The following is a 26543-nucleotide window of genomic DNA, read 5'->3' as shown; positions in this document are numbered from 1 at the left end:
AGGTGAGCAAAAATCGGGTCAGAAGGAAGAATCTGGACTTTATCCTGGGACGCCAGGAGCAGCTGGCAGCAGGAGTGGTTAGAAGGGCAGGAGCGGGTTAGGTGGGCAGGATCAGTGGGCCCCTGGAGCACGTGCGGACCCCCTACGTGCCCTACCCGCTTTGGGAAGGAAGAGGAAACTGCTTTCCATGGGTTTTCTCCGCCCGCTCGGGGCTCCCCAGGCCTGGATCCCCCTTCCCACACACAGAGGCCCCCAGGGATGGGTCCTCTTCGAACACAGTCCCCTCCCCCCCCCCCCCCGCAGGTTCTCCCCCACCCTCAGGTTCTCTGCTGCTCCCTGCAGGTCCTTCAGGTGTAGAGCTCCCCAAGCAGGCCTGCGTCCAGGCCGCCTGGGCCCTAAGTGGGCAGAGCGGGGGTCTTGGGCCTCTCCCGCATAGTGGATCCAGGACAGGCATCGAGTGACTGTCCCCCACTGGGCAGCCCGCCCTCCAGGCCTGAGTCAGTCTAGTGAGCAGCGGTTTCCGGTCTGCTGCAGCCCCGCCCCAGCGCTGCTCCCTGGGCCTGGTCGGTGTGACCTTGAACTCTCACCGACCCAGAAGAGCCATTTCCTTGAGGGTTTCCCTCCCTGACCCCATCCCAAGCTTTAGACCCTGGCTGCCTATGAGCTGGGTGACCCCTGGGAAGTTACATCACCTCTCTGTGCCCCACTTCCTTCAAGTGTTGTGAGGATTAACGGAGAACAGGCTGTGAGTAAGGACGGCTTACCTTATGGTGGTCTTTGTGCCATGTGATCGAGTCTTTCTGTCTAGATGAGGCAGCAGAGGGTCCGGGGTTGCTACTTAATGGGAAGAGATGAGGTGGAGGGGGCCTGGATTTCAGCATCCCACTGGGGGCTGACGCTTGTTCCAAGACTATTCCTCATTTTGAAGCCCTGTGGTCTCAGGACTTGTGAGCCATCCTAGAGCTACTGTCTCCACCTGTGGGCTGTGTTTTCGCCCCGAGGACAGAGGCTAGATGGTGGGATTAGTGACGGATGAGATAGTACCGGAAAGGGTGGGAAGAGGCAGGCTAGTGCAGACCAGGTTGGAAAATGGCAGGGACCTCAGGGATCAACACAGCAGGGGACAGAGATAATACTGTCAAATGTTCTACACCAGAGGATTCCCCAACGCCCCCACCCCACCGCCCCGCCTCCGGCTTTCAAGGTGCCTCCTCCTTGGGAATTCCCTGGTGGTCTAGTGATTAAGACTCCACACTTTCAATGATGAGGGCCCAGGTTCAATCCCTGGTGGGGGAACTGAGATCCCACAAGCCGCGCAGCACAGCCCCCAAAAAAGATGCCTCCTCCCTCCTCCTTGAAGCCTTCTCTGACCACTTCATTCTCTTACTGGAGAATTCCTGGGGCCTGAGAAGCTGCAGCTTAGCCTTGGCGAACTAAGTGTTCCCCGTTACTGCATGTGATAGGGGCCCACCATTTATTCATCACCGAGTCTTTTGTAAAGAGCTTTCCCAGGACTTCCCTGGTGGCGCGCAGTGGTTAAGACTCCACGCTCCCAATGTAGGGGGCCCGGGTTCGATCCCTGGTACGGGAACCAGTTGCATGCCGCAACTAAGAGTTTGCAAACCACAACTAAGGAGCCCGTAAGCTGCAACTAAGGAGCCCACCTGCTGCAAATAAGACCCAGCACAACCAAATAAATAAATAAATATTTTTTTAAAAAAAGAGCTTTCCCATGTATTAGCTCATTTAATCCTCCTAATAGCCCCGGGAGGGAAGGATGAAAAGTGCTTACTTCCAGGAGGAATTTATCTCATGTATTCCAGTAACATCCTCACCTAGTGAGTAACAGAAAGGTTACACAAACTTGTCCCAACCATTTCTGATGTTAATCCCATTAGAGCCCAATATAAGTGAGAACTTGAGAATTTCACGGGGAAATGGCATTTACAGAATCCAGGTGATTGTGTCCTGACTTCTAACTAATCCAGGGTGGAGCTGAGAGATCAGAGAAGCCAGCGTGTGAAGTGAAAGTTGAAAGAACACTGGAGCCGCCGAGAGCAAGGTTCAAATCCTGGCCCTATTGCCTACTGTGTGACCTTAGGCGGGTTACTTAATCTCTCTGAGACTCATTTTCACCATCGGTAAAAATGGGAATGAGAATGCATCTCTCATACAGTTATTGTGGAGAATCATTCAATCATTCATTCAGTAAAAATTCAGAGCCTACCCTGTGCCAGGCACAGTGATGGACAAGCCTAGCAAAGAACGGGTCTTCAACGAACTACTATGTATAAAATAAATAGGCCACAAGGATATATTGTACAGCACAGAGGATATAGCCAATATTTTATGGTAACTATAAATGGAGTATAATCTTTAAAAATTATGAATCAATATGTTGTACACCTGAAACGTATATCTTATTTTAAGTCAACCATACCTCAATAAAAAAATTTTTTTTAATATAAAAATAAAAAGAACTTGTCTTCATGGAGTTTATGGTCTAGTGGAGAGAGATAACAATAAACAATAAATAAAACGGGAAATGATCAGCTGATAGGAAAAAGCAGGTGATGTGATCCTGGCTGAGATTACTGGGTGTCCTCTCATTTTCATTCTCTCTCTTTTTTTTGGCTGTAGTATCTTAGTTCCCCAACCAGGGATTGAACCTGAGCCCTTGGCAGTGAAAGTGCGGAGTCCTAACCACTGGACCACCTGGGAATTCCCTTCCTCTTCTTCTTGTGTAACTCTGGACACATGGCTTCCCAGGCTCCCTTGAAGCTCAGCGTAACCATGTGACTAAGTCCTGACTAAAGGGATATAAGCAGAAGCCACCTCTGGGAAATGTCCTTAAAGAAAGGGGCACATCTTTCTTTACCCCTTCCTCTTTCCTACCTGCTGGAATGCAGAGGTGATGGCTGAAGCTCAAGCAGCCATATTTGGCCAAGAGGAGAAAGCACCCGCTGAAGATGCCACAGATAGAAGGTGTGTGGGGGCTTCCCTGGTGGCGCAGTGGTTAAGAATCCGCCTGCCAACACAGGGGACACGTGTTCAAGCCCTGATCCAGGAAGATCCCGCATGCTGCGGAGCAACTAAGCCCGTGCGCCACAACTACTGAGCCTGCGTGCCTAGAAGTTGTGCTCCGCAACAAGGGAAGCCACAGCAATGAGAAGCCCGCACACCACGATGAAGAGTAGCCCCACTCGCCGCAACTAGAGAAAGCCCGTGCGCAGCAACAGAGACCCAACTCAGCCAAAAATAAATAAATTAATTAATTTTTTTTAAAAAGTATGTGGGTGGGGTCCCTGACACCGTGGAGGACCAGCCTGAGATCTCCTACCTCCAGACTCTCACATCAAAGAGAAATAAACTTCTGTCTTGCTTAAGCCAATACGATTCGGGGTTTCTCTCATACACAGCCCACCCTGATTTTCCTTGACGTGATGGTAGAGTCGATGGGGTTATCTGTAAATGGGTGATCAAAGATGCAGGGGTAACATTTGATCTGAAACCTGAACGGTGAGAAAGAGCCAGCCAGGGGGAGATTAGGGAGGAGCACCCAGGCGTGGTGGGGAGACACAGGCAGGAATGGCGCTGGGGCCTTGGCAGAGCAGAAAAAGTGGGGTGAGCAGAGGGCAGGAGTAGCCCAGAGTAGGGAATGGGTGTGGGGAAGTCATGAAGGATTTTACACAGGGGAGTAATGTCTTCTGTTTTCTGTTTCTCAAAGGTGAGTCTGAGCGCTGGGTGGCCCCTGTATTGTGAAGTCAGGAGGCCAGGTGGGAGGCTCCTGGGGTGACGGAGGAGCAGGACGGTGGGCCTGGGGAGAAACAGTAGAGAGGGAGAGAAGAGGGTGGAAAAGTGGAGGTGGAGACAATAGAATGAGCCGTGGCTGGATGTGGAGCTAGGGGAAGAGAGGAATCAAGGCAGTAATTCGACTGGGGGCATGAGGAACCAATGGGTGAAGACTGGAGGAGGCCCAGAGTTTGTTCCTTTGCTTATTTGTGTTTAGGGGGAAAGGTCAGAATTAAACCAGACTGTTAACCTGTGTCACCCGTATTGCCTTTCTCCAATAGTAAGTGCCTCGTGCATGCTTTCAGCAGCGGGCTGGGGAACCGATTTTTGCACTGACGGCATTCACAGTCAACAAACACGTATGAACTATCAGCTATGGACAGAGCTCTGGGCCAGGTTTAAGGGACTGAACAATGGTCCCTGTCCTTGAGGTTCATGGTCTGTGGAGGAGAAAGGGCCATGGACCATCCCAGTGGAGCACAGACGGGTGATGACACAGGTGGGCGTGGGCTGAGCCGTTTCAGTCCTCCAGGGGTGGGGGAACATGAGGGGAGGGAGGCTTCACGGAGTTGGCGATGCAAGAGCTGAACCCTGAAGCTTCAGTTCAGCAGATATAGAAAGGGAGGGTGTCTCAGGACAAGGGAACAGCATGTCTAAAAACCCAGAAGCCCAGGGAGTTCCCTGGTGGCCTAGTGGTTAGGGTTCCGGGCTTTCACTGCCATGGCCCGGGTTCAATCCCTGGTCAGGGAACTGAGATCCTGCAAGCAGGACAGCGCAGCCAAAAAAAAAAGACAAAAAAAAAAAAAAACCCAGAAGCCCAGAGAATACAGAAACTTCAGAGAACAGCAAGTGTCAAAACTCCGAGAGAGGGACTTCCCTGGTGGTCCAGTGGTTAAGACTCCATGCTCCCAATGCAGGGGGCCCAGGTTCTATCCCTGATCAGGTAACTAGAGCCGCAACTAAAGATCCCAAGAGCAGCAACTAAGACCCTGCGCAGCCAAACAAATAAATATTAAAAAAAAAAAAGGGCTTCCCTGGTGGCACAGTGGTTGGGAATCTGCCTGCCAATGCAGGGGACACGGGTTCGAGCCCTGGTCCGGGAAGGTCCCACGTGCCACGGAGCAACAAAGCCTGTGCGCCACAACTACTGATCCTGCGCTCTAGAGCCCACAAGGCACAACTGCTGAGCCCACCTGCCACAACTACTGAGGCCCACACGCCTAGAGCCTGTGCTCTGCAACAAGAGAAGCCACTGCAATGAGAAGCCCGTGCACCACAATGAAAAGTGGCCCGTGCTCCCCGCAACTAGAGAAAGCCTGAGCACAGCGCACAGCAACGAATCCAAAAATAAATAAATAAATTAATTAAAAAAAAACAACCCTCTGAGAGAGCTCTCAGCCTTGCCTTGAGGCCCCTTGAGCAGATCCTACCTACAAGGACACCCCACCTCCCTGCCCTCCCTGGAGAGCCAGGCTGACCTCACAGCTCTCCAAGGCTGCCTTTTGACCTCCCTCCTCCCCTTCTGGAGAAACCCCTGGAACGCTCCTCCCCCTCTTCTGTGAGCACCCAGTTCTCAGGGGATCCTGCCGACTCCCGGTTTGTAGCTCGGAGTGACTTACCTTTGCAAGATCTGACCTTGCTGCCCCCAGACAGGCAGAAGCCTCCTTGCTCTCGGGATGCCCCCTGGGACCAGCCAAAGGTGCGGGGATGCGAGTCAAGGGGTACAGGATTCCAGGAGAGGAGGGCTGGACGGGCTCATCCCTGAATGCCCTTCCAGTTCCAGTCCCTCCCCCTGCTTCCCTGCTCTCCCACCCCTCCCCCCTCCCCCCGCCATAAGGATGACTGGTCCATTCACGACATAGAGGCATTACTGCCCCAATTCCATTCACCCCCGCTCTGCTCTGTCCCCAGCCCGTGCTGTAACTTACACCTCTGGTGCCTCCACCTGGGAGGCCTTGCTCCCACTTCTCCTGCTGGACTTTTCTAGGACTTGGCTCAGAGGACTCCCTGGAGACATCTTCACTTCCCAAATTACTCATCCCTCAGTCTCCCCATTCTTTGTTCACACCCCTTGCTGTCATCACACTCTGGTTATTATGTGCTGACACCTGCTGTCTCCATCGGACACGAATTCCTTGAGGATGGATGCTGTGTGGCCCTGGTCACCTGAGACACAGGTGACCTTCAGTCTCCATGGTCTATTTCCCCATTCACGACTCAGTCCCTTACCTGCGTCCAGAGCAGATTATATTCTCAAGCTCCTTTCCATCTGTCATCCCATTTGGTGCGTACATCGGCCCAGAGAGGAAAATCAACACCGGAGAGAGGATGTGGCCAGCTCAAGATCACCTAGCGAAGGGGAGAGCCACCTGCCCCAGCAGTTCACACTGAACCTAAATGCCCCAGCTGTGGCGCACGTGCTTTTAGTGCAAAATCCCAGTGGTTTGACTCCCCAATCCAGGAAGGCACAGGAAGCCACATCTTCACAAGGAATACCCATGGGTCTCTCCAGATCACCTGGCCAGACCCTGTCCCATCTGCCAGCCTCCTGGCTCCCTTCGATGGGTCATCCCATGCTATCTGGACCTCCAGTCACCTTAGCTGCCACTGAACACTATGGACCACTTTGCCCTGAACTTGGACCCAGACCCTCCCTTCCGTTCCCACAAGGGAACTGTCCAGCAAGGCTTTGCTAGGGGTCAAGGGAGAGCAGCACAGGCTCACCCACTGGGCACCAAAGAGTAGGTGTGAGACTACCAGATGGGTCTACCTTCAGTGGTCACCGGCCCACCTAACACTTCACTGTCAAGCCCATTGCAAGGGGCAAGTCACCATGACCCCTCCCCCCTCAGCTCCCTCAGGCCAAGAGAAGGAAGGCAGCCTCTTCCCTTCCAAGGTCTACTGCCAAATCCTCACTTCTCATCGAGGACTGACCGAGTCCCAGCCTGACCGAAAATACGAACGTCTCCTCCCTTCAGGAGAACTTCACACCCTGCCCACAGGGTCTCCCTCGGGGACAACCAGTCCCAACCCATGATCTCGGCTGTGTGGTCTGGAATAATATCAGATGGGGGTGCCACCAAATCCCAGTTCAGGGTGGGCTTCCGCAGGCCCAGCTCGGGGCTCCACCCTCGGCTCACCTTGTTCCTGCCGACATTTGAAATTGGCACCCAAACTTCTACAAGCATGAACTTGGACAGGGGCATCCGTGGACCTTGGAGAGGGGACCAGGTAGGCGCCTCCCTAGTGCTCTAGGAAATGGCCGGGTCTGGATGGCAAGAGGGGCTCTAAGTGAAGAGGATGAGGGGGTGGGGGGTGGGTGGCCCTGGAGGACCAATCAGGTTACCCTCTCAGGGCATCCCGGGGCCCTGGTCAATTCCCCCAAAGCCCAGGCTTTCTGACCATCTCCATCCAGCCCAGGGGCATGGCTAGGGGGAGGCAGGCCTCTCTCGTCTGATTTCCCCAGAGCCCAGCGCAGTGCGAGGCACTGGAGCCTTCAAATAAATTGAACTGACCCAAGTCCAAATTGGAATCAAATGAGTGAAAAGAGCCATCACTTCCTCCTGGAGAATCATAAGCAAGTCAAGTGCGACGTCGGATGGATTTGGGGAAACAGCCACGCCCAGTCAAGGTGACAAGAGTAACCAAGAACACGTGGTGTGAGTAGAAGGACCAGAGGCCAGTCCGCTCTGCTGCTGCTTGGGTGACTGGTGGGCTGGTCCCCGCAGGACAGCCGAACGGCTGGGTGGATTCTCCTTCTAAGCCAGACGTTCCCATTTGTCATCCCCCCTTCTCGCCGCCTCTCACCTAGCTGGCTGCCAGTCCCTTCTGGGCCCTGGGAGAGGTGCTGTGTTGCAGTCTCCTGCACTCAGCTGCCTCTCGGCAACTGGGACAGGCAGAGGGCAAGGTGCCTGGGACCTCTGGGCTGTGGTGGGAAGGCAGGGCCTGCATCTGGTATTCGCTGCCGCGAGCTGCAGAAAACAGCCCAGTCTGGACCAGGGCCTGGAACAGATGCCACCAGCTGGGAGACTGAACACCAAGGCGGAGCAGAGGAGGCATCCCCATCCCCCCTCGCCACGGCCACTCTGCTCCTGACTGGCATGAAGGCCAAGGGTGGCAGGAGGGAGCCCAGGGCTTGGCCTCAGGCAGGACACCAGCTGCGGGGAGTCGCCTACCTCTCCACCCTCAGCTTTCTCACCTGTAAGAGGGAAAGAATAGTAAACAGCGCCTTCCTCAGAGGGGCTTGCAGAGCTCAGAGAGATGGTGCATGTAAAGCGCTGGGCACGGCACCGGCACAGAGCCGGTGCCCATTCATTGGTTATTCTTTTTACTGGGAAGCCACTTTACCTCTCTGTCGTGTTAGTTTCCTCCTCTGTAAAACGGGGAGGCTATAAGGATTAAGTGTGACCACCAGGTGAAGCTCCCAGTGCAGAGCCTGGAACAGACCCTCTGCAAACTGGAGGATTCCAGCTCCGGGTCTGAATGGATGAATGACCTTTCTCTCTCTGCCGGGGCTCGGCACGTGCGGGCTTGTGGTGAGCCCCAGGAAACGGTTGTGGAATTACTGGATATGCCACCTCTCGGTCCTTGTCTCTGCGTTTCTATTGTTTGAGTCTGAAGCAGGAAATCCCCAAGCTGGCGGCCGCAGGACCGACAATCTCCCTTTACAGATGAGGTCACGGAAGCCCGGAGAAGGGCAAGCACTTGCCGTGCGTCCCGCAGCCAAGCAGGGTCGGAGCTGGGCTGGGACGGTTTCCTTCCTCCGTGCAGTGTCCACAAAACCCCCTTTCTGTCCGCTTTCAAACCTCTGTTCACTCGTGCCCATCTGACCTCCTCTTTCAGTCTCTGCCTCTTTCGCAGCCCGAGCCCAGGAACCGGTGACCAGCCCTAGTTCCCGCCAAGAGCAGAGACTGCCCTGCTTGGGGGTGGCGGTGGGAGCTGAGAATGCCGGCTGCTCGGGCCCCGGGGCCTAGGTCGGGCTGCCGACAGAGGAGTCAGTGTGCCCAGACATTGGGGCTTTTTGAGCTCAGAGCTCAGTGTGGGGACGTTGTTTCTGTTGACCTGAGATTGTTTCAGGTTGACTGAAGGGCTGCGTCTTAGCGCCCAGGCGCCAGTTCTTCGGAGCTGGTTGGGGTCTTGAGGAGAGGATGGAGGGGGTGCCCTAGTCTGGGGCAAGAAAGGGCAGTGGCTGCCTGGGTGCCCCCCCTCCGTGAACACCGGTCCCCGAGGGCAAGGCTACAGAGGAAGAGTGAGCGAGTCCCGAGGGACGGCACCAGGACAGGAGGGAGGAGAAAGCAAGCGCCCGTGCATCTTGGGACCTGAGCAGAGGGGCCTGGCCAGAATGAGGAGGGACAGAGGCAGGACAGGGGCATCCAGATGTTGGGACAGACCCACTGGGAGCCTGGGAGCTCCAGGAACCCAGCCATCGAATGTTAGTCCATGAAGGAAGACCCAGGAGACTCGTAGGGGACAGGAGGGCCTTGGGAGGCCTTGGAGGCTGGCCATCCGGGGTTGGGTGGGGTGGGCCAGACTCACAGCTGTCCAGATGTGGGTGAGAGATAACTCTGTTTACTGGGCATCCAGCGGGAGCGGGGCAGGGGGTGGAAGGGGCTCCCAGGGCCCATGGGGCGGGCAGATTAGGAGGCGGGGGCATGAGTCAGGGGTTTGGGAGCTGCCCCAGGGGTGCGGGAGCGAGGACCAAGTGCGGTTAGAGCGGGTGTGAGCTCAGCTGGTCGTAGAGGCCACCAGGCGGCTGCAGGAGTTCGCCGAGGGACCTGGAGGCTCGTGAGCAGGTGAGCAGGGCGGGGAGGGGCTGGGGTGATCCTGAGGTGCCTGTCCTGAGGGTTTCTGCAGGTGCCCAACCTGAATCTGTGCCCGTGGGCATGGATGCTGGACCTGCGAGAGGGGTGCTGGTGGGTGGGATGAGAACGTTACAATGTGTGTTGTTGCCCCTAAGGGCACAGGCCCATTGGCCCCTGCGGCTGGGAAGAGTGGGGCGGCAGGTATTAGGAAGAAAAGGCTGGCACGCGGCAGCAGCCGTGGGTGAGCTGGCTGGGTGAGTACGTGTGGAGGGGCAAATCTGATTCCCCTCCAGGTGTGGGTTCTTGTCAGGTTCCTATTTACCAGCCCCTGAATCGAACAGGCTTGGGTCTCAGCCTCCTCTTTCCCCCGCGTATGGGCACCCCCAGGCCACCCCGTCTCCCTCCTAAGGGGAGAATTGTCAGCTGACACGGCTTCTCATTTTGAAACACTTCCAGGGAATCTAACCAGGGAGACCTGGCACTGTCCCCATCCTAGGGGGTGTTTGGAGGGAAAGGAGGAGTCCCCCACCACCTGAGGATCTCAAAACACTTAGGTTAATTCCATGGGAATTGAAAGAAAATCAGAGGGGGATGAAGATAGCAAGTCTGTACTTGATCCCCAGTAGCAGTGAGAACGATAGCAAACGAAAGCTCTTTTGTGCCAGGCATTAGTCTAAGTGCTTTATATATGTGAACTTACTTAACGCTACCACAGGCCTATGAGGTAGATGTCATTATGATTAGCCCCATGTTACAGATGAGAAAACTGAGGCACAGAGAGGTTGAGTCACTTGCCTAAGGTCACACAGTAAGTGGCAGGGCTGGAATTTGAAGCCAGGCAGCTGGATTGCAGGGTCCATGCTCTTAGTCACTGATACTAAACCAGCTAATAGCTATTTTCTCTTCTGGGAGACAACTCAGGGCAATGGTTAGAGGTGTAGCTGGAGTCAGCTAGGGCAGGGTTTAATCCTGCCTCTGCTACCTACCTGCTAGGGCACCGAAGCAGTAAACCTCTCTGAACCTCAGCTTTCTCATCTGTAAAGCGAGGCTAATGACCTTACCCGCCTCACAGAGTGATATGGGGAGAGATAAAACGGCACAGCCGTGTATGGTGTCAGGACGATTATACAAAGTTGGTGCTCTGCCACCAGGGAGCCCTCCCCGCCTTGTGGTCCACGCCGCCCCCACCAGCCTCTTCCAGCTGTGCTCTACTTCCGGGGCTTCAGATGCCCTGCTCCCCCTTATCTGCCTGGCCCTGGCTGGCGGGCTGGCCAGGTGTTTGGTGCGCTTCATCAGGGTCCAGGCTCTTATCAGTGTCAGCAGAGCAAGGCCTGCAGCTGGGGGGCGGCTGGGCCTGGTGGCGGCTACAATCTGGGTCACGGCTGCACCCTCTGAGGCCCCAGCAGAGCTCGAGACACCTCTGTTCTCCCCTCTCCTCTCTCACTGAAGTCTCAGAACCCCAGCAGGAAGGCGTCCCATTGTACAGACAGGGTGACTGAGCCCTAGAGAGAGGCGGGGAGCTGACAGTCAGTGGCAGAGAGGCAGCCTGGATGTCTGGGCTCTCGGGCTCCGAAGGGACCCTCTGACCCTCTCCCCTCCCAAATGGGAAACTAAGACCACAGTCCCAGCCCATAGGGGGGGGGGGGCGTATGTTTAGCACCTCAGGCAACAAGGCCAGAGAAGGGAGAAAGAGAATAAAAATGGGAGAAGAGGAAGGCAGGGGAACCTGAGGAGAAGGGGACACGGAGGGACAGAAGAGGGAGAGAAAAACTGCGCATGACCAGACTCCTCAAAGGGCAAGTCCCCTGCAGTAGGGACACCCCATCCTCAGGCTTTGGAAACCGCCCCCCCAAGGCCATCACTTTCCCTACCACCCCCCAAAGCAGGGACTCCTGCGTTTCTCAGTGTAGGTCAGGGGCTCACTCACGCCCCTCTCTCTATCTCTAAGGACCTCAGGGCCAACCATTCCTGAGAATGGCTCTTTCCGTATATACTCCCTGCCCTGTTCCCTCCCACGGCACCCAGCCCTGTCTCGCATGGTCCTCTCTCTGCATCTTGCCCACCATTCCTGGCACCCGGGCTAGCCCTCCCCACCTCTCAGTCCTTCACATCCCACCGGTGCTTCTGGACCCAGCACCAGTGTCCCCTCCACCAGAGACGCTCCGCCTGCAGCCCCACTGCGAGTCCTACTTCCCCCTGCCACAGGCACCCTCAGCACCCAGCATGGTCTGCTCACTGCTTGTGTTTGTCTGGGTACGTGTTTTCTCCTGAACGCCTTAGCCTGTCACGTGTTCCCAGCTTGTCTCCCCGGTCAGGGTTACGAGCTTCTGGAGAGTAGAACAGTGTCTTGTTCATCTCAGCTTCCCAGGCTCCATGCCAGGCACAGAGTGGGCACGTTTGTCAACCTGACCCAAATCCCTGCTGCTACAATGCGCTCTGCTGCCGTGGGTAAGGCGGAGAAGGATGTCCCTGCACACGCAGCCTGGGGCCGCGCCAGGGCACCCCTGTGCTCTCCTTGGGCTGGTCCTCACATTCCTGCAGTGGGCATCCTTCCTCTCCACTAGAGACACAACTGAGAAAATGGAGACGCAGGGCTCCACTGCCTCCTGGCTGGGTCCTAGTCATCCTGGCTCCCCAGCCCCAGAGCCCCAAGCCTGCAAGGGGGAGCCCTTCTTACATTCTTTCAACACATACTTATTGAGTGCCTACTACGTGGCAACCACTCTGCTAGGAGTGGGAGATCCAGTGAGGATTGAGACGCACAGGAGCTTAGCACTCATGTGGCTTCCTTTCTAGAGGCGTCCTCAGACCATAGATCCACAAATGAATTAAGAAACCAGAAAATGACAGATTGAGTTAGTGACTGTTAGGGTGGTCAGGAAGGGAATCTGAAGAGGCAGCATATGAGCTGAGATGTGGGAAGGGCTGAAGTGTGGGAGTAGGGGCATCCAGGATGTGGCCAACTACATGTGCAAAGGCCCTGGGGCAGGAAAGGGCTTGGTAAGGAGGCCAATGGAATAGGTGGTGAGAGAGCAAGAGAGAGGGAGTTCAAGATGGAGTAGGGGAGAGAAGCAAGGCCATATCATCCAGGACCTGTGAGCCACTCCTAAGGATACTGCAGCCCCATGCCCAGGAGGAGGCACCCATTTCTGGGAGAAGAGGGTATTCTGTGGAGACTCAGCTAAGCTCCCTGAAGGAGGGACACTTCATGTTCCTGGAGTTGGTGATTCCTGGGGATGGGCAGAAAAGGAAGCCAGGTGAGGACTGGTGGATGGAGGAAGGAGTCGGATTGGAAGAACACCCCCCCTCCCATCCTCCCAAACATCCTTAGGTTGTTGCCAGCTAAGTTTCATCTTCCCTGCTCTGCCCTGTCTCTCCGGCCCCTGCGCACCTGCCCTCAGACCTACAAATCCAACCGCCTACTCACACTTCTTTCCTCTGACCCCATTGTCTCCCAACACCTGGGATCCCCCTTCACTCAAATACAGCCTCCTGTGGGGACGAATGGGAGACCCCAGGCTGCCCTGTGCCTCACTCAGCCTGTGCCTTTCCCCTGCAGGGACCTGCAGTGTGGGTTATGCTGGGGGCTCAGATCACTGCAGACAATTGAACAATCAGGACAGCGCCATGGGGGATTCACAGGTGAGTCTTGGGTGGCATGTGCAGGGCTCCTAACCCTGGACTCCTACCTTCACGGAGGTTTGTGGAGCCCCCTCCACAGCCCAGCCCTGATGGCACCTTCTCACAGGAGAATGAAGATAAGCTGGAAGAGTTTCTAGAGCAGAAGGAATATGAAGACCCTGGATTCCCCACGCTCCAGGTGGAGGAAGCAGAAGGTGAGCCCCATCTCCCTCTCTCCTGCTGGGATGAGCTGCTGAGTCCCATTAGACAGAGGTGGGGAACTTGTCCTCCCCTTCTCCCCGCTCCCCACCGGCCCAGCCCCAGGGCCAGTTCTCCCACAATCCTGGCTGATTGAAGGATAAACAGAGTTTTGTTTGAAATGATCACAGGAGGTGACTGGGGGTAGGTGCTGGAGGCAGGACCAGTCACCCATCACTGTGCCCCTTAGATTTTGTAAGAGGGCAGCCAGGCCTGTCGGGGACGAGGGCATGAGCCCGCATGCCACCCGTGCCTATCCAATGCCGGCTTCCAGGCCAGGCACTGGGCCTGTTCTGGGAACATTGTTCTGTTTGGGGGTCCAGGAGTTCTGAGAAATGGGGGGGCCGTAGAGACCCTCAGGGCGGAGAAACATCAGGAAACCTTCCTGGGCCTCTGCCCAAGGTCTCGCTTGGGGAGCCCCGGGAAGGGACCTGTTTACTGTCAACAGGACTTAAGTGCTAGCAATTGGTATTGGAGATAAGAGGCCCCTCTGGGAAATGAGGGCTGGGGGTGTAGGGGCCAATAATATAAGGGCAGACCCCACGGGGCACCCAAGCTCCACTTGGAGGCAGCGAGAAGCTACTGGCTGGTGGGATCGTTGAGGCAGGTGGGAAGAAAGAAGGGAATCTGGCCCCAGAAGGTAGCAGGAGAGGGAAGAGAATTGCCACTCAGGACTCCCCAGTCCCCTTGGAGATGACCCTCCTCGTCACCACTGAGGATGAGCCCCAGGGGTCCTCCACAGCGCTCAGATGGGGAGTGACAGTGCCAGGCTGGGCGGCCAAGAACACGCGTGGGGGGCCACAGCCCAATGAGCAGCAGGGGCAGGGTCCCAGCCAGGGGCAAGGGGAGGGAGAGCGGCATCAACCCTGTGGTGTCCAAGGCTCATGCTGGTGGTGCAGGAAAGTCTTGCGGGAATTGTCTGCGGCCAGCGCTAACCGGCTTCTTGATTTTCAGCTCAGCTCACCGAACCGACAGCCACAGACTACCACACCGCGTCGCACCGCCCCCCAGACGTCCTCGAGGTGAGCACCCCAGCCTCCCCCGATTCTCTTTCCTGTGCTGCCCTTGGGATCCATCATTCTACCAGGGGAGGAGAGGAGCAGAGGGATAGCTACAGTTTCAGGATGGGAGGGACCCCACAAACAGGGAGAGAAGGAATGGGCCTCCTGGGAAATAGGTAAAGGACATCTGCCAGTGAGGGGGGAGACCCGGGGCCCCCTTCCACTGATGGGGGAGCTCCCTGGACAGAGATAAATGGACAGCTGGAGGTCGGAGCCACCAGGTCCGCTGGCCCTGGCTGGGCTGTCAGTTACTCCCCGGGGAAGCACAGAATTAAATACACGCTCTCCTCAGCCCAGCCCCCCACGGCCCCCCGCGTCCTTGCTGGACTCCAGACGGTCTAGCTGGTTAGAAAATCGGGTCTGCCCTCAGCTAGGCCCCTGGGACTGGCCATCTGGCCCCAAGGAACCCCAAGGGCATGCTGAGCCCACACGACAATCTTGGAGGCAGGAGGCTGACCCAGTGACCCCAAAGGCTTCCCTCTTCTTTCCTCTCCTGCCCCCTCTAGCAGCCCTTTTGCCCCAGAGTTTGTTCAAATGCCTCTGAAATGGGGTGAGGGGCCTGGTCAGGAGGCTGGGGAACAGAGCCAGAGGTGGGGGACCCCCAGTCATCTCCTCATAGGTCACACCTCACTCTACACCCTAGGATGGAGCTCCTGATGGTGCCTTTTGAGCTCAGGCTCTGCCCTCAGGGCTCCAGGACCCCTGGGCCTCTGATGGACATCTCTCAGAGCCCGCTGAGTGCCCACCGTGCCCTGGGCTTCCAGCCTCCCCATAGCCCTGCCCGGGGCCCGAGGGACTAATGCAGGCCTGTGGGGCTGCAGGTCGTCGTGGAGCTGCGGGAACTGGTGATGGATGAAAAGAACCAGGAACTACAATGGATGGAGACAGCGCGCTGGGTGCGGCTAGAGGAGAACCTGGGGAAGGACGGGGTATGGGGCCGCCCACACCTGTCTTACCTCACCTTCTGGAGCCTCTTGGAGCTGCAGAAAGCCTTTGCCAAGGGTGAGTGAGCCCCTCTGTGCCCCGCTGCGCGTGGCCCCTGCATGTGAAGTTGCTAGGGAGGAGGAGGGCCAGGGCCAGCCAGCCCGTTCACCCCTCCCCTGCCTGCAGGTACTGTCCTCCTGGACCTGCCAGAGAAATCCCTGGCCGGGGTGGCCAACCAGCTGCTCGACAGGTTTATCTTCGAGGGGCAGATCCAGCCTCAGGACCGAGAAAATCTGCTCCGGGTCCTGCTGCTCAAACACAGGTGCCCCTGCCTGCCAGGCCCTGGATTCCACACCCACAGGGCCCATCTCCCCAGCCCGCCTGCCCCAAGCTCTCCCTGGGGGTCCAGATGGCCCCTCCCGACCAGGCTGGGTCCCACTTTTCTTCCACAATGTCTCCTGCTTCCGGCACCTCTCGAGCGGTAACCACGTCTCCACGCTTAGGGTTGGGGGCCGCTGGTCCCCAGGAGGGCGGGCTCTCAAGGTCCCTCTCTCCATCCATTCTTCTGGCTCCACCTAGTCGTTCCAGACAGAGGCCACCCGCTTCCATCCACAGTGTCCTTCAGAGGAGGCTGATTCTCCTTCCGCCCTGGGCCTCTCTATTCTGGTCACTGGCAAGTCCCATGTCCCTCCCACCACAGGTCTCCACTCTGCTGACAGCCCAGGCTGAGCTGCCTACTCAGCCCATGTCCCCTGTGTGTCGCCCTGCAGCCACGCCAGAGACGTGGAGGCCCTGGGGAGTGTGAAGCCTGCAGTCCTGACACGTTCTGGGGACCCTTCACAGCCTCTGCTCCCACAGCATCCGTCGCTGGAGACAGAGCTCTTCTGTGAACAGGTGAGGCTGTACCAGGGGTGTGTGAGGAGAGCCGGAAAGCTCCCAACCTGAACATGGTTCGAAATGAGAGTGGGTAGGGCAGACGGGGTGGGCTGCTCCAGTGTCCAGGGTCCAGAGTGGCCGGAGGACTCCCCTCACCCCCCTCCTTCCAACAGGGAGAGGGGAGCGCGGAAGGGCACTCGTCATCTGGAATGCTGGGAAGGAGTCCCCAGGACCGGGAGGCCACCCTGGTGCTGGTGGGTAAGTGGGCAGAGCGTCCGTCCCTCACCCCTTCCTGTCCCCTGCTCCTGCCTCCTGCCCTGGCCCAGCCTGCCTCTCCCTAAGCCTGGACCCCAGCAGCGTGCCCCCCTTGGCCTGGCCCGACCACCTCACTTCGTCTGTCCCCAACAGGCTGTGCCAGGTTCCTGGAGCGGCCAGTGCTGGGCTTTGTGCGACTAAAGGAGCCCATGGAGACGGAGCAGAAGCCACAGGAGCCAGAGGGGCCGGCAGTCCCTGTGCGCTTCCTCATCGTGTTGCTGGGACCTGAGGCCCCCAACATCGACTACACCCAGCTGGGCCGGGCTGCTGCCACCCTCATGTCAGAGAGGGTGAGGAGGGGCCGGCGAGGGCTGGGGGAGCCCAGGGGGCTGGGTGGCAGCTGAGGCCTCGTCCCCAGCCCCGGTTACTTTAACTTCACTAGTTTGGCCCATTCAGTCTGATCTAGCTGCTTCCATCCTGTCTGGCCAGGGGGAGTCCAGGCCCGTGTAGTCTGGCCTAACCCTGCCTGATCAGGCCTGGTCTAGTCTGGCCCACTCTGCCCCGGTTCTGTCTGGTTAGGTCTGGCCTGGTCCAGCCTGATCTGCTCTCGTTCCATCTGGTCTGCTATAAGCCACCTGGTTCGCTTTAGTTCTTTCTGCTTTCCCGACTCAGGGCCCTGTCTGCCTCCCCAAAGCCCTTTCAGAGCAGAAGGTGGAAGGCCAGCGGGGAAGGAAAAGCAGTTCCCAGCAAGCAAGGGCTGGGGGAGAGGGGCCCCTAGGCCCTGGCTGTGGCCTCTTGGATCCTTTTGTTGAGCAGGTCCTTGTGGCTCTGACCTTCCTTCCTGCTCCCAGGTGTTCCGCACTGATGCATACTTGGCCCAGAACAAGGAGATGCTGGTGCATTCCCTAGAGGGCTTCCTAGACTGCAGTCTGGTGCTGCCGCCCACGGACACGCCCTCTGAGGATGCCCTGCTCAGTCTGGTGCCCGTGCAGAAGGAGCTGCTGAAAAGACGCTACCTGCCCAGCTCGACCAAGCCAGAGCCCAGCTTCCTCAAGGGCCTAGGTACCTGCCCTGCCCAGCCCTGGGCACCTGCCCTGCCCAGCCCTGGGCTTGCTGAGCCCCCAGACCTCCAGAGAGCCCAGCACAGCCCTGTGAGCCCCTACCGCCCCTCTTCCCATTAAACCTCCCATGTCCCCTCTCCCTGTCCTCATGCCTCCCAGCCTCCTGGACCCCCCCATTCCCATCAGACAATCCCCTTCTCGATTCCCTTTTCCCCACACTTCCCCCTTCCACCCCCCGTTACCGTGGTCCTGCCCTTCACTACAGATTTGAATGGGGGTCTAGAGGACACCCAGGATGACCCCCTGCAGCGGACAGGCAGGCTCTTCGGGGGACTGGTACGTGACATCCGGCGCCGCTACCCCCGTTACTTGAGTGACATCACAGACGCATTGAACCCCCAGGTCCTGTCTGCCATCATCTTCATCTACTTTGCCGCCCTGTCACCCGCCATCACCTTCGGTGGCCTCCTGGGTCAGTGCCTCTGTGTGTCCCACTAACCCTCACCTCCGACCCTCTGGCCTCAGTATCAGCCCTGACTTTGCCCCGATCTGACACTCTGGACCCCCACATCATCTTGTCCATGAGATGCTCTATTGGCCTCTGGAAATGACCTTGACCTTGACTGCACTGTCACTTCCATCCACAGGAGAAAAGACCCATAACCTGATGGGTGTGTCGGAACTGCTTATCTCCACCGCGGCGCAGGGCATCCTCTTCTCCCTGCTGGGGGCTCAGCCCCTGCTCGTGGTGGGCTTCTCAGGACCCCTGCTCGTGTTTGAGGAAGCGTTCTTCTCGGTAGCTCTGTTCTGGCCCCACTGTCACCCTGTAACTGGCCCCTGGCTGCTGCTTCATGCACGGGGCCTGGGCCCATTTACCTGACCCCAGCTCCCTCTGACCGCCCTACAGTTCTGCAAGAGTAACGGCCTGGAGTACATCGTGGGCCGCGTGTGGATTGGCTTCTGGCTCGTCCTGCTGGTGGTGCTGGTGGTGGCCTTCGAGGGCAGCTTCCTGGTCCGCTTCATCTCCCGCTACACCCAGGAGATCTTCTCCTTCCTCATCTCCCTCATCTTCATCTATGAGACCTTCTCCAAGCTGGTCACGGTGAGGGCCATGGGAGTGTTAAGAGGCACGTGTGCGTGCATGTGTGTGCGCGTGCGTCCGTGTGTGTGTGTGACCGTGCACAAGCTGTGTGACTGTCATTGCGCATGCGTCTGTACGGCATTTATGTGGCCGTGTTTTCACGGTATGTGACTGTGACCACATACATGTGGATGCCTGCTGTCTGTGGGCCGGTGTTCTCACCACGGCCGTGCGGAGTGACGGTGCATGAGAGCTCCCGTCTGCCTGCACAGGCCCACGTGTATAACAACATGCAGTAACCAGTGGGCACGTGTGAGACTGAATGTGGGAAACTGCAGGCATGGCGGGGTAGCAGGGGTCCTGGAGACTCTGAAGTCCCCCACTCCTTCTCCTGCAGTTGCCCTTAGGAACTGCAGGGCCTGCAGAGGGCAGGCCCCACCTCCTCAGCTCTGTCACCTTAAACCATGCCTACCTCTGTGTCCGCATTTTACATGGAGGAAGGGTGGATCCTGTGCATCTACCCGATCCTGTTGGTCGGTGGGTCCTTCTCTGCTTTCCAAGTGTCTGGAGCCTGAGTCTTTTTAGGAAGCTCCTTGGCACTTGTTTCCTGCCCTCCAGCCTTCTCATGGCTCCCAGACCCTGGATGCTCCTGTGCGCGCGCGCGCGCACACACACACACACACACACACACACTTTCATTTCCTCCATGGCCTGCCCCGCCCAAGCCTAGCCTGGTCCTCAGTCCTGAAAACCAAGCCGTGGAATCGCATTGCCTCTCTGTTACTATGTCAGTTGAGGAAGAAGAGAGGTAGAGGGATGATGCATAGACAGATGGATGGATGAACGGATGATGAAGAGAGAGAGAGACGCTGAATAGAGAGAGGGATGATGGATGGGTGGACGATGGATAGAGAGATGATACGTGATGCGTGTATCATGATGGCTGGAGGATGGATGGATGGGAGGAAAGAGGATGCCTTGGTTTTCTGCTGCAGATCTTCCAGGACCACCCACTGCTGGAGAACTATGACCACAATGTGACAAGAATACCCAAACCTCAGGCGCCCCTGCCCAACACAGCCCTCCTCTCTCTTGTGCTCATGGCTGGCACCTTCTTGTTCGCCATGACGCTGCGCAAGTTCAAGAACAGCTCCTACTTCCCTGGCAAGGTCAGCACATCCCCCCACCTGTCCTTGCCTACACTGCCCTGTCCCAGTCTACAGCACTCCCCTCAGCTTTCCCAGTGCCATTCGTTCCCCTTCTTACCCTAGGTTCCCATTTCCGATTCCAAGCCGCCCTCCCCCCTCATCATGCAGGATTTTACTCTTGAGACAAGCGCATCTCACTTTCTCGGCACGTCCAGGCTGAGAACCCAGGGGGGAACCAAGGACAGTTCTTGGAAGGGAGTGGAGAAGCTGTGGGGCCGGGGGTGGGGCTGGGCCAGGTGAACAAGAAAGGAGGCAGGTATGTTGAGAAGCAGGACAGGGCATTAGATGTTCCCCCTGGGGAGAGTGGGACCGCCTGGTGAAGACGGGGCAGGAGTGGGGGCAAGTGGCAGGTGAGAGGTGGGAAGCAACTGGGCACTGACCATTGGTCCCTTCACCTGCCCTCAGCTGCGACGAGTCATTGGGGACTTTGGGGTTCCCATCTCTATCCTGATCATGGTCATGGTGGATGCCTTCATCCAGGACACCTACACTCAGGTGACCCTCTCCTCCACCCTTATTTCATTCCCCCAGCATGCACCCTCCCCCAAACTGCCTTCCCAAACCTGAAGCCAGCTAGAACTACCCCTTCCCCAGTCCCGTCTCTCCAAGCAGCCCCATGTTCTTCCCACAGCCCTTCAGGACACCTCTGGCTGAAGAAAGGGCCTGGGTCAGTTTGCCCCCTTTTACTCCTTAATCCAGAGCAGTAGGAAAGAATCCGCTTTGAAGCCAGGTTGATCTGAGTATGAATCTCAGTTTTGCTACCAAATAGCTGTGCAATGCAGAGCCAGCTACATAACTTCTCTGATCCTGTTTCCTCATCTATAAAGTAGGGAATGAGAAAATGTATGTAAAGGGCTTTAGTGCAGTGACTGAGTACCAAGTAGATGCTCAATATAAGTAAGTTCCCAAGGGCCCAGGACCCTGGTTCTCCCTGTCCCCACCCTTCCCCATCCCCCTGCCCCCAGGTGTTCTCACCAGCATCCCCCTCCCACAGAAACTCAGTGTACCTAAAGGGCTCACCGTGTCCAACACCTCGGCCCGAGGCTGGCTCATCCACCCGCTGGGCTTATATAAGCCATTTCCCATCTGGATGATGTTTGCCTCCGCCCTGCCTGCCCTGCTGGTCTTCATCCTCATCTTCCTTGAGTCCCAGATCACCACGTAAGAGCCAGGGTGGGACTGGGCCTGGGAGGGTCCGAGGCAGAGAAAGGGACAGGCTCCAGGCAGGCAGGACACCAGCGACTGAATGCTAGTAGGAAGGATGGACGGACAGGAGGTCCAGGTTTTGTGGGACATGACGTGGTACTATTTAGGGAGCCCTTTTTAATAAAAAGAATATAAAACGAGAACTATAAAATTAGGCGCTAGATCTTGGAACGGGCCTGTGCCCGTGAGGTTCCCTGAAGCGTATGTTTCTTTAGCTTCAGCGTAGCTCGGCCGGTGGGTGTTCTAGGTGATGATGAAAACACTTCTGCTCTTAGAGTCTCGATTTCTCAAGATGGTGCAGGAGGGAGGGGAGAAAGGAACTCTAAGGGAGACGGGCAAAGAAGGATAAACTAAAGTACAGAGGGACCCAAGTCTAGGGGAGGAAAGAGAGGGTGAAGGGGGTTGGGGTGAAGGAGAGCCCCGCTTACTCCTGACCTTCCACACCCCCAGGTTGATCATCAGCAAACCGGAGCGCAAGGTGGCCAAGGGCTCTGGCTTCCACCTGGACCTGCTGCTGGTCATGGGCATGGGCGGGGTGGCCACCCTCTTTGGGATGCCCTGGCTCAGTGCCACCACTGTGCGTTCTGTCACCCACGCCAATGCCCTTACGGTCATGGGCAAGCCCAGCACCCCAGGGGCTGCAGCCCAGATTCAGGAAGTCAAGGAACAGCGGATCAGCGGCCTCCTGGTCTCTGTGCTCGTGGGTGAGTGAGGATTGGCCACACTTTCCAGCACCCTCAGCCCCTGCCCCTTAGGATCCAGTGCCCCTCCAGCCCTGACCACCCTGCAGCCAGGTCTCCCCAGACACCCACTGCCCACATCTCCCCAGTGTCAGTTATTCACATGAAGGAGTTCTGGAGGAAATACCCGAGGCACTGAAATGGGATCTGAGGGGGATGGGGGGGACACTCCATTACTGGAAGCTTCTCTAGACAAGACCCTGTACTCTGAGCTTCTCCAACAGTTCAGTGAACTGTGGGCTCCAGCCCTGCCCCGCTGCTGACTAGGTATCCCACCTTGTCTCTGGACCTCAAGTTTCCCTCTCTGCACCATTACAGGGTTCATTAGATGCTGAGCTCTCTCTAGCTCAGTTGCTCTGTGACTCATACAAAGGGCAGTGCTCCTAGGTGGGGGTGTGAGGTGAAGACAGAGGGTCACTGATCTGAGTTCCAGAGCAGCTGAGAGTCCAGTTGGGCTTGGTGTGGGCAGCGCCACGGGATGCAGAGGCCAGGGAAGTTTCCTAAAGGAGGCGAAGCTGATGCTAGCTGGAGGAGGGCTGGGATTTGGGTAGGTGGAGGGTGATGGAGGCATTCTGGACCGGGGTAAGAGGAAAGGTGGGCTTCTCTGCCCTCTGTGACTCCCTAGGTTAAAGGAGTAGGCTTTGAAGTCAGGCAGGCAAGAGTCTGACTCCCTGCTCTGCCACTTACTAGCTGTGTGGCCTTAGGTTAGTTGCTTCACCTCTCTGAGTCTGCTTCCTCATCTGCAAAATGGGGGTAATATCTATTAAGAGGATCCAGGGAATTCCCTGCTGGTCCAGTGGTTAAGACTTGGTGCTTGCACTGCTGTGGGCCCGGGCTCCATCCCTGGTTGGGGAAATAAGATCCCAGAAGGTTCCCGGCGCGGCCAGAAAAAAAAAAAGAGGATCCACAAAAAGGGTTCCATATAGTCCCTGTGACATCATTGCCCAGCCTCTGCTTGTGCCGATCCTCTGGGGCAGCTGGGGCTAAGACTGCGTGGATCTCCCCACAGGCCTGTCCATCCTCATGGGGCCCATCCTGTCCCACATCCCCTTGGCTGTGCTCTTTGGCATCTTCCTCTACATGGGGGTCACATCCCTCAGTGGCATCCAGCTTTTTGACCGCATCTTGCTTCTGTTCAAGCCGCGCAAGTACCACCCGGATGTGCCCTACGCCAAGCGGGTACGGGGCCCTCCCGGCTGCCCAGGTCAGGGGCGGGGGGTGGGTGGGGGCCGGGTGCCTGGGCAGGGCAGGCCATGACCCCAGCCTCCGCCCGCAGGTGAGAACCTGGCGAATGCACTTGTTCACGGGCACTCAGATCATCTGCCTGGTAGTGCTGTGGGTGGTGAGAAGCATCAAAGCCATCTCGCTGGCCCTGCCATTCATCCTCATCCTCACGGTGCCCCTACGCCACTTCCTGCTGCCACTCATCTTCCAGAACCTGGAGCTCCAGTGTGTGAGTTGCTTCTCCCACCACCCAGCCCGCGCCCCTCCCCCCCATTTCCTATGGCCAGAGGGCACAACTCCAGAGCAGAGGGCAGCAAGGGGACATCAGTGGGGCTCAGCGAATGTGAGAAGTGTGTCTGGGAACTAAGGAAGGCAGAAGAGCATCGTGATTAAGGTCTAGGTTGGGGCCTGCGTCCAAATCCCGGCACTGCCACATCCCAGTGTGTGACCTGGAGCTAGCGGCCTCGTTTCTCTCTACCTCAGGTTTCCTCACCTGTAAAGAGAGGAATAATGACAGGGCTGGTGAGAGGACTGAGAGGCTCACGAGATGTGTTCCACTTGGGTGGTTCCCACCACTGAGCGGCTAGTCCTGTGGTCTTATAAACCATCCGGAGAGTGGCTCTTCCAGTAGAATTCTTCCACGATGTGACACAGGTCACTGTGGTGCTGCCCCGGTGAAGGGGTCTCCTGCCTGCCCTCTGGAGGCCCTCCCCTACCGGGGCACCAGATTCCTGGAGGCTCCCCACCCTGAGGAAACCTCTCATCTAGACCAACCCTAGGAGATGCAGGGACAGGACAAGACTTGTCCAAGGTTCAAAGAGAGACAGGCTCTCCTGACCCCAGAGGTGCCTCCGCGCTGGGGGGAGGGCTCACCTGGGCCCTCAGCCGCTCACCCTATGTCCTTCCTGCCCCCCCCCGCCCCCAGCTGGATGCTGACAATGTCAAGCCGAACTTCGATGAGGAGAACGGTCAGGATGAATATGATGAGGTGGCCATGCCTGTGTGAGGGGAGGGCCCAGGCCCCAGAGCCCCCTCCATCGTTCCACTTCCCCACTCTCCCAGGAAAAGCAGAAGTTCATGGGCACCCTATGGACTCCCAGGTCCCTCCTGGGGCAGCAGTCGAGGCCCTGGGGCCACGGGTGGGGGAAGGAAAGGGTGTCTAGGAAACCTTGTATGAAGGGTAGACTGGCTTTTCTGGATAGAAAAGGCCAGTGGGGCCCACAGTAGGGGGATTCGCTGTGCAGTCCCTCCTGTGGCCACACTGCCACCTGGGAGTCCCACCCTGGAAGACTTAGATTCAAGCCCTACCTCCTCATGACACAGACACGGGAAGTAAAGAGGATGGGAGTTGGGTGGGGGGGATTCAAATTCCTGCTTTCTGTGTGACCTTGGGCAAGTCCCTGGATCTCTCCAGCCTCTGCTTCCTCATCTGTAAAATGGGTATATTGATAATCACACCCACATTACAGGATGGTTTCTGAGGACCAAAGATAAATGTGAAAAAAGGGCTTCGTAAAATCTGAAAGGACTATTACACAGTAGTCATCCTTCTTCAAGCCTGCCCAGAGTCACAGAGCTCCTGAGGCACACAGCCGGGATTTGACCTCTGAGGCCAGAGTCTACTTCAGTCACCCACCTTTCCATGATGCCCCTGCTGGCCCCTCTCTTCCCCCTCTCTGCTCCCACTGGGGACCCTCTTCTCTGGGGCGGAGGAAGGTGTCCTGGTGAGGGTAAGGTGCAGGTGAGGACAAAATCAGGGCTGGGACTCAGGACTCCTAAGTGCTGCTCCCTCCCCCACGCTCTCATTCATTCACTCATCCATTCATTCCACAAACATTTATCTAAGGCCCTGGGCCCCGTGGACACAGAGGTGACTGAGACAAGCCGTTGCCTTGGGGTTGGGAGTGGGGGGCAGTGTACAGTCTGTTCTTCATTTGGATGGGGGTGGGGGAGGGTGGGAAGATAGGGAGGAGATGGGGAGGGGGAGGGAGGGAGGTTTGTAATTTATACCTTGTGTATCCTCAGAGCTTTCATTGTCCTTGAGCTACACGCAGGCACACTCGCGCACGCGAGCCCCAATTAGAGACACACTGTCCTCAGCTCCACTTGAACCAAATCTTGGGGAGAACCCAGATTCGACCAATTGGGGTAGGAGACAGTGGGAGCTGCAGAATATGGGCAAAATCTATTTTTTTACAAAAGAAAAATATAAAAAGAGTTGAAAGAACTGGAAGTGGTGAGAGATGGTTGAAACTGAGAATCAGGGTGTGACAGAAAAAAAGGAGGCTGAGAGAGGGCTCTCAGGTTCCTCCTGAAGGCTCACAGCTGCCTCCCACCACTTCACTGTTCTATGCCTCAGTTTCCTCATCTGTGAAATGGGGACGATAATGGTACCTACTTCGTAGGTTTGTTGTAAGGATTAAAGGAGACGTTGCCTATAAAGTGATTGCTTAGCACAGCGCCTGGCCTCAGACCCCATCAGAAGAGTTCAATAAAGTTAGCTGCTGGTATTGTTATTCTGACTGGGATGCCCCTGCCCCTTCCTACCCTCTGCTCCTTGAACACTGCCAAGTGGAAAAAGTCACTCACCCTGCTAGCACCCTTCCCCTTGATGTTTGGGAATAGGTTTTACTAATAAATGCATCTGTGGTGGAGTGAGTGCCATGCTGGAATTCCCTTCCCAGGGTCGGGGGTCCAAGGGGTCTGGGCTGGACCAGGTGGAGAAGGAAGGTATGGTGTGGAGCTGGTGTAGGGCTGTGGCCCTAGGGGGCAGGAAGGGCCAGGCTGGGGGAGGGGTGTGGCACTAGAGTTGGGGGAGAGGCAGGGCTGGTGGCCCAGAGCCCTAGGGTGGAGAGGGCCAGCACCCAGTGAGGGGGTGGGAGAGCAAGGGAAGACAAGTTTATGCCCCGGACATCCCTCCTCTCCAAAATAAGCATGGAGGTGGGGAGAGGGGCGCCCCCTGCCCCTTGCACAGTGAACCCCACATCCCTTAGGACCAGTTGGCCCCTTAGCCTGGACACATCAGGCTGGGCAGCACCGCTAACAGAAATTGTCAGAGAGAAAATGCGATTTGCCATCGGTCACACAGGAACAGCATCTCTTGACCAGCTTTCCACCAGCCTCCACTGTGATGCCCTTGGAGGCCCTGCCCCCCACTCCCACCCCCAGCCACTTCCAGCAACTCTAGGGGACTGCTGGGCCAGGTGTCACCCACCCCTGGTGAGGAAGGTGTCAGGACATCACCCCTCACCACCCCAACCCTCCAAAGAGAGGTCAGTGCAGGGTTGGGCCGCCTGGCTTCCTTCCCTGGATCTATATTTACATGCTGCCTATCCCCAGCTGACCCCTCCCAGGCTGGCCAGGGCGGCCGCCAAAGGGCCAGAGAGCTACTGTGGCCCCAGGATAGTAGTCTCAGCCAGTCACCTCCCACACACG

The 26543-nt window shown here is 57.1% G+C and overlaps 1 protein-coding gene across 2 annotated transcripts; it reads left to right on the top strand.

The window, feature by feature from the left end:
* Positions 1-9452: 9452 nt before the first annotated feature.
* Positions 9453-24237, top strand: SLC4A1 (solute carrier family 4 member 1 (Diego blood group)). Of its 2 annotated transcripts, none has more exons than XM_033847738.2 (20): positions 9453-9584; positions 13153-13235; positions 13342-13429; positions 14427-14494; positions 15355-15535; positions 15644-15779; positions 16228-16351; positions 16507-16591; positions 16742-16938; positions 17440-17650; positions 17915-18121; positions 18297-18445; positions 18557-18751; positions 19726-19899; positions 20344-20433; positions 20933-21099; positions 21595-21848; positions 22894-23063; positions 23161-23337; positions 24034-24237. In XM_033847738.2, the coding sequence occupies exons 2-20, from the start codon at positions 13221-13223 to the stop codon at positions 24112-24114; spliced, it is 2769 nt and encodes a 922-aa protein (XP_033703629.1). In that variant the 5' UTR covers positions 9453-9584; positions 13153-13220; the 3' UTR covers positions 24115-24237. The 2 variants fall into 2 exon arrangements, with proteins under 2 accessions (XP_033703629.1, XP_033703630.1); XM_033847739.2 differs by having other exon boundaries at positions 23994-24102.
* The last annotated feature ends 2306 nt before the right edge of the window (positions 24238-26543 follow it).

Source organism: Tursiops truncatus, chromosome 20 (genome assembly GCF_011762595.2).
Source record: "Tursiops truncatus isolate mTurTru1 chromosome 20, mTurTru1.mat.Y, whole genome shotgun sequence".
Lineage (NCBI taxonomy): Eukaryota > Metazoa > Chordata > Mammalia > Artiodactyla > Delphinidae > Tursiops > Tursiops truncatus.
Note: the sequence above shows the minus strand (reverse complement) of the source record. Positions and strands in the feature narration are given on the sequence as shown.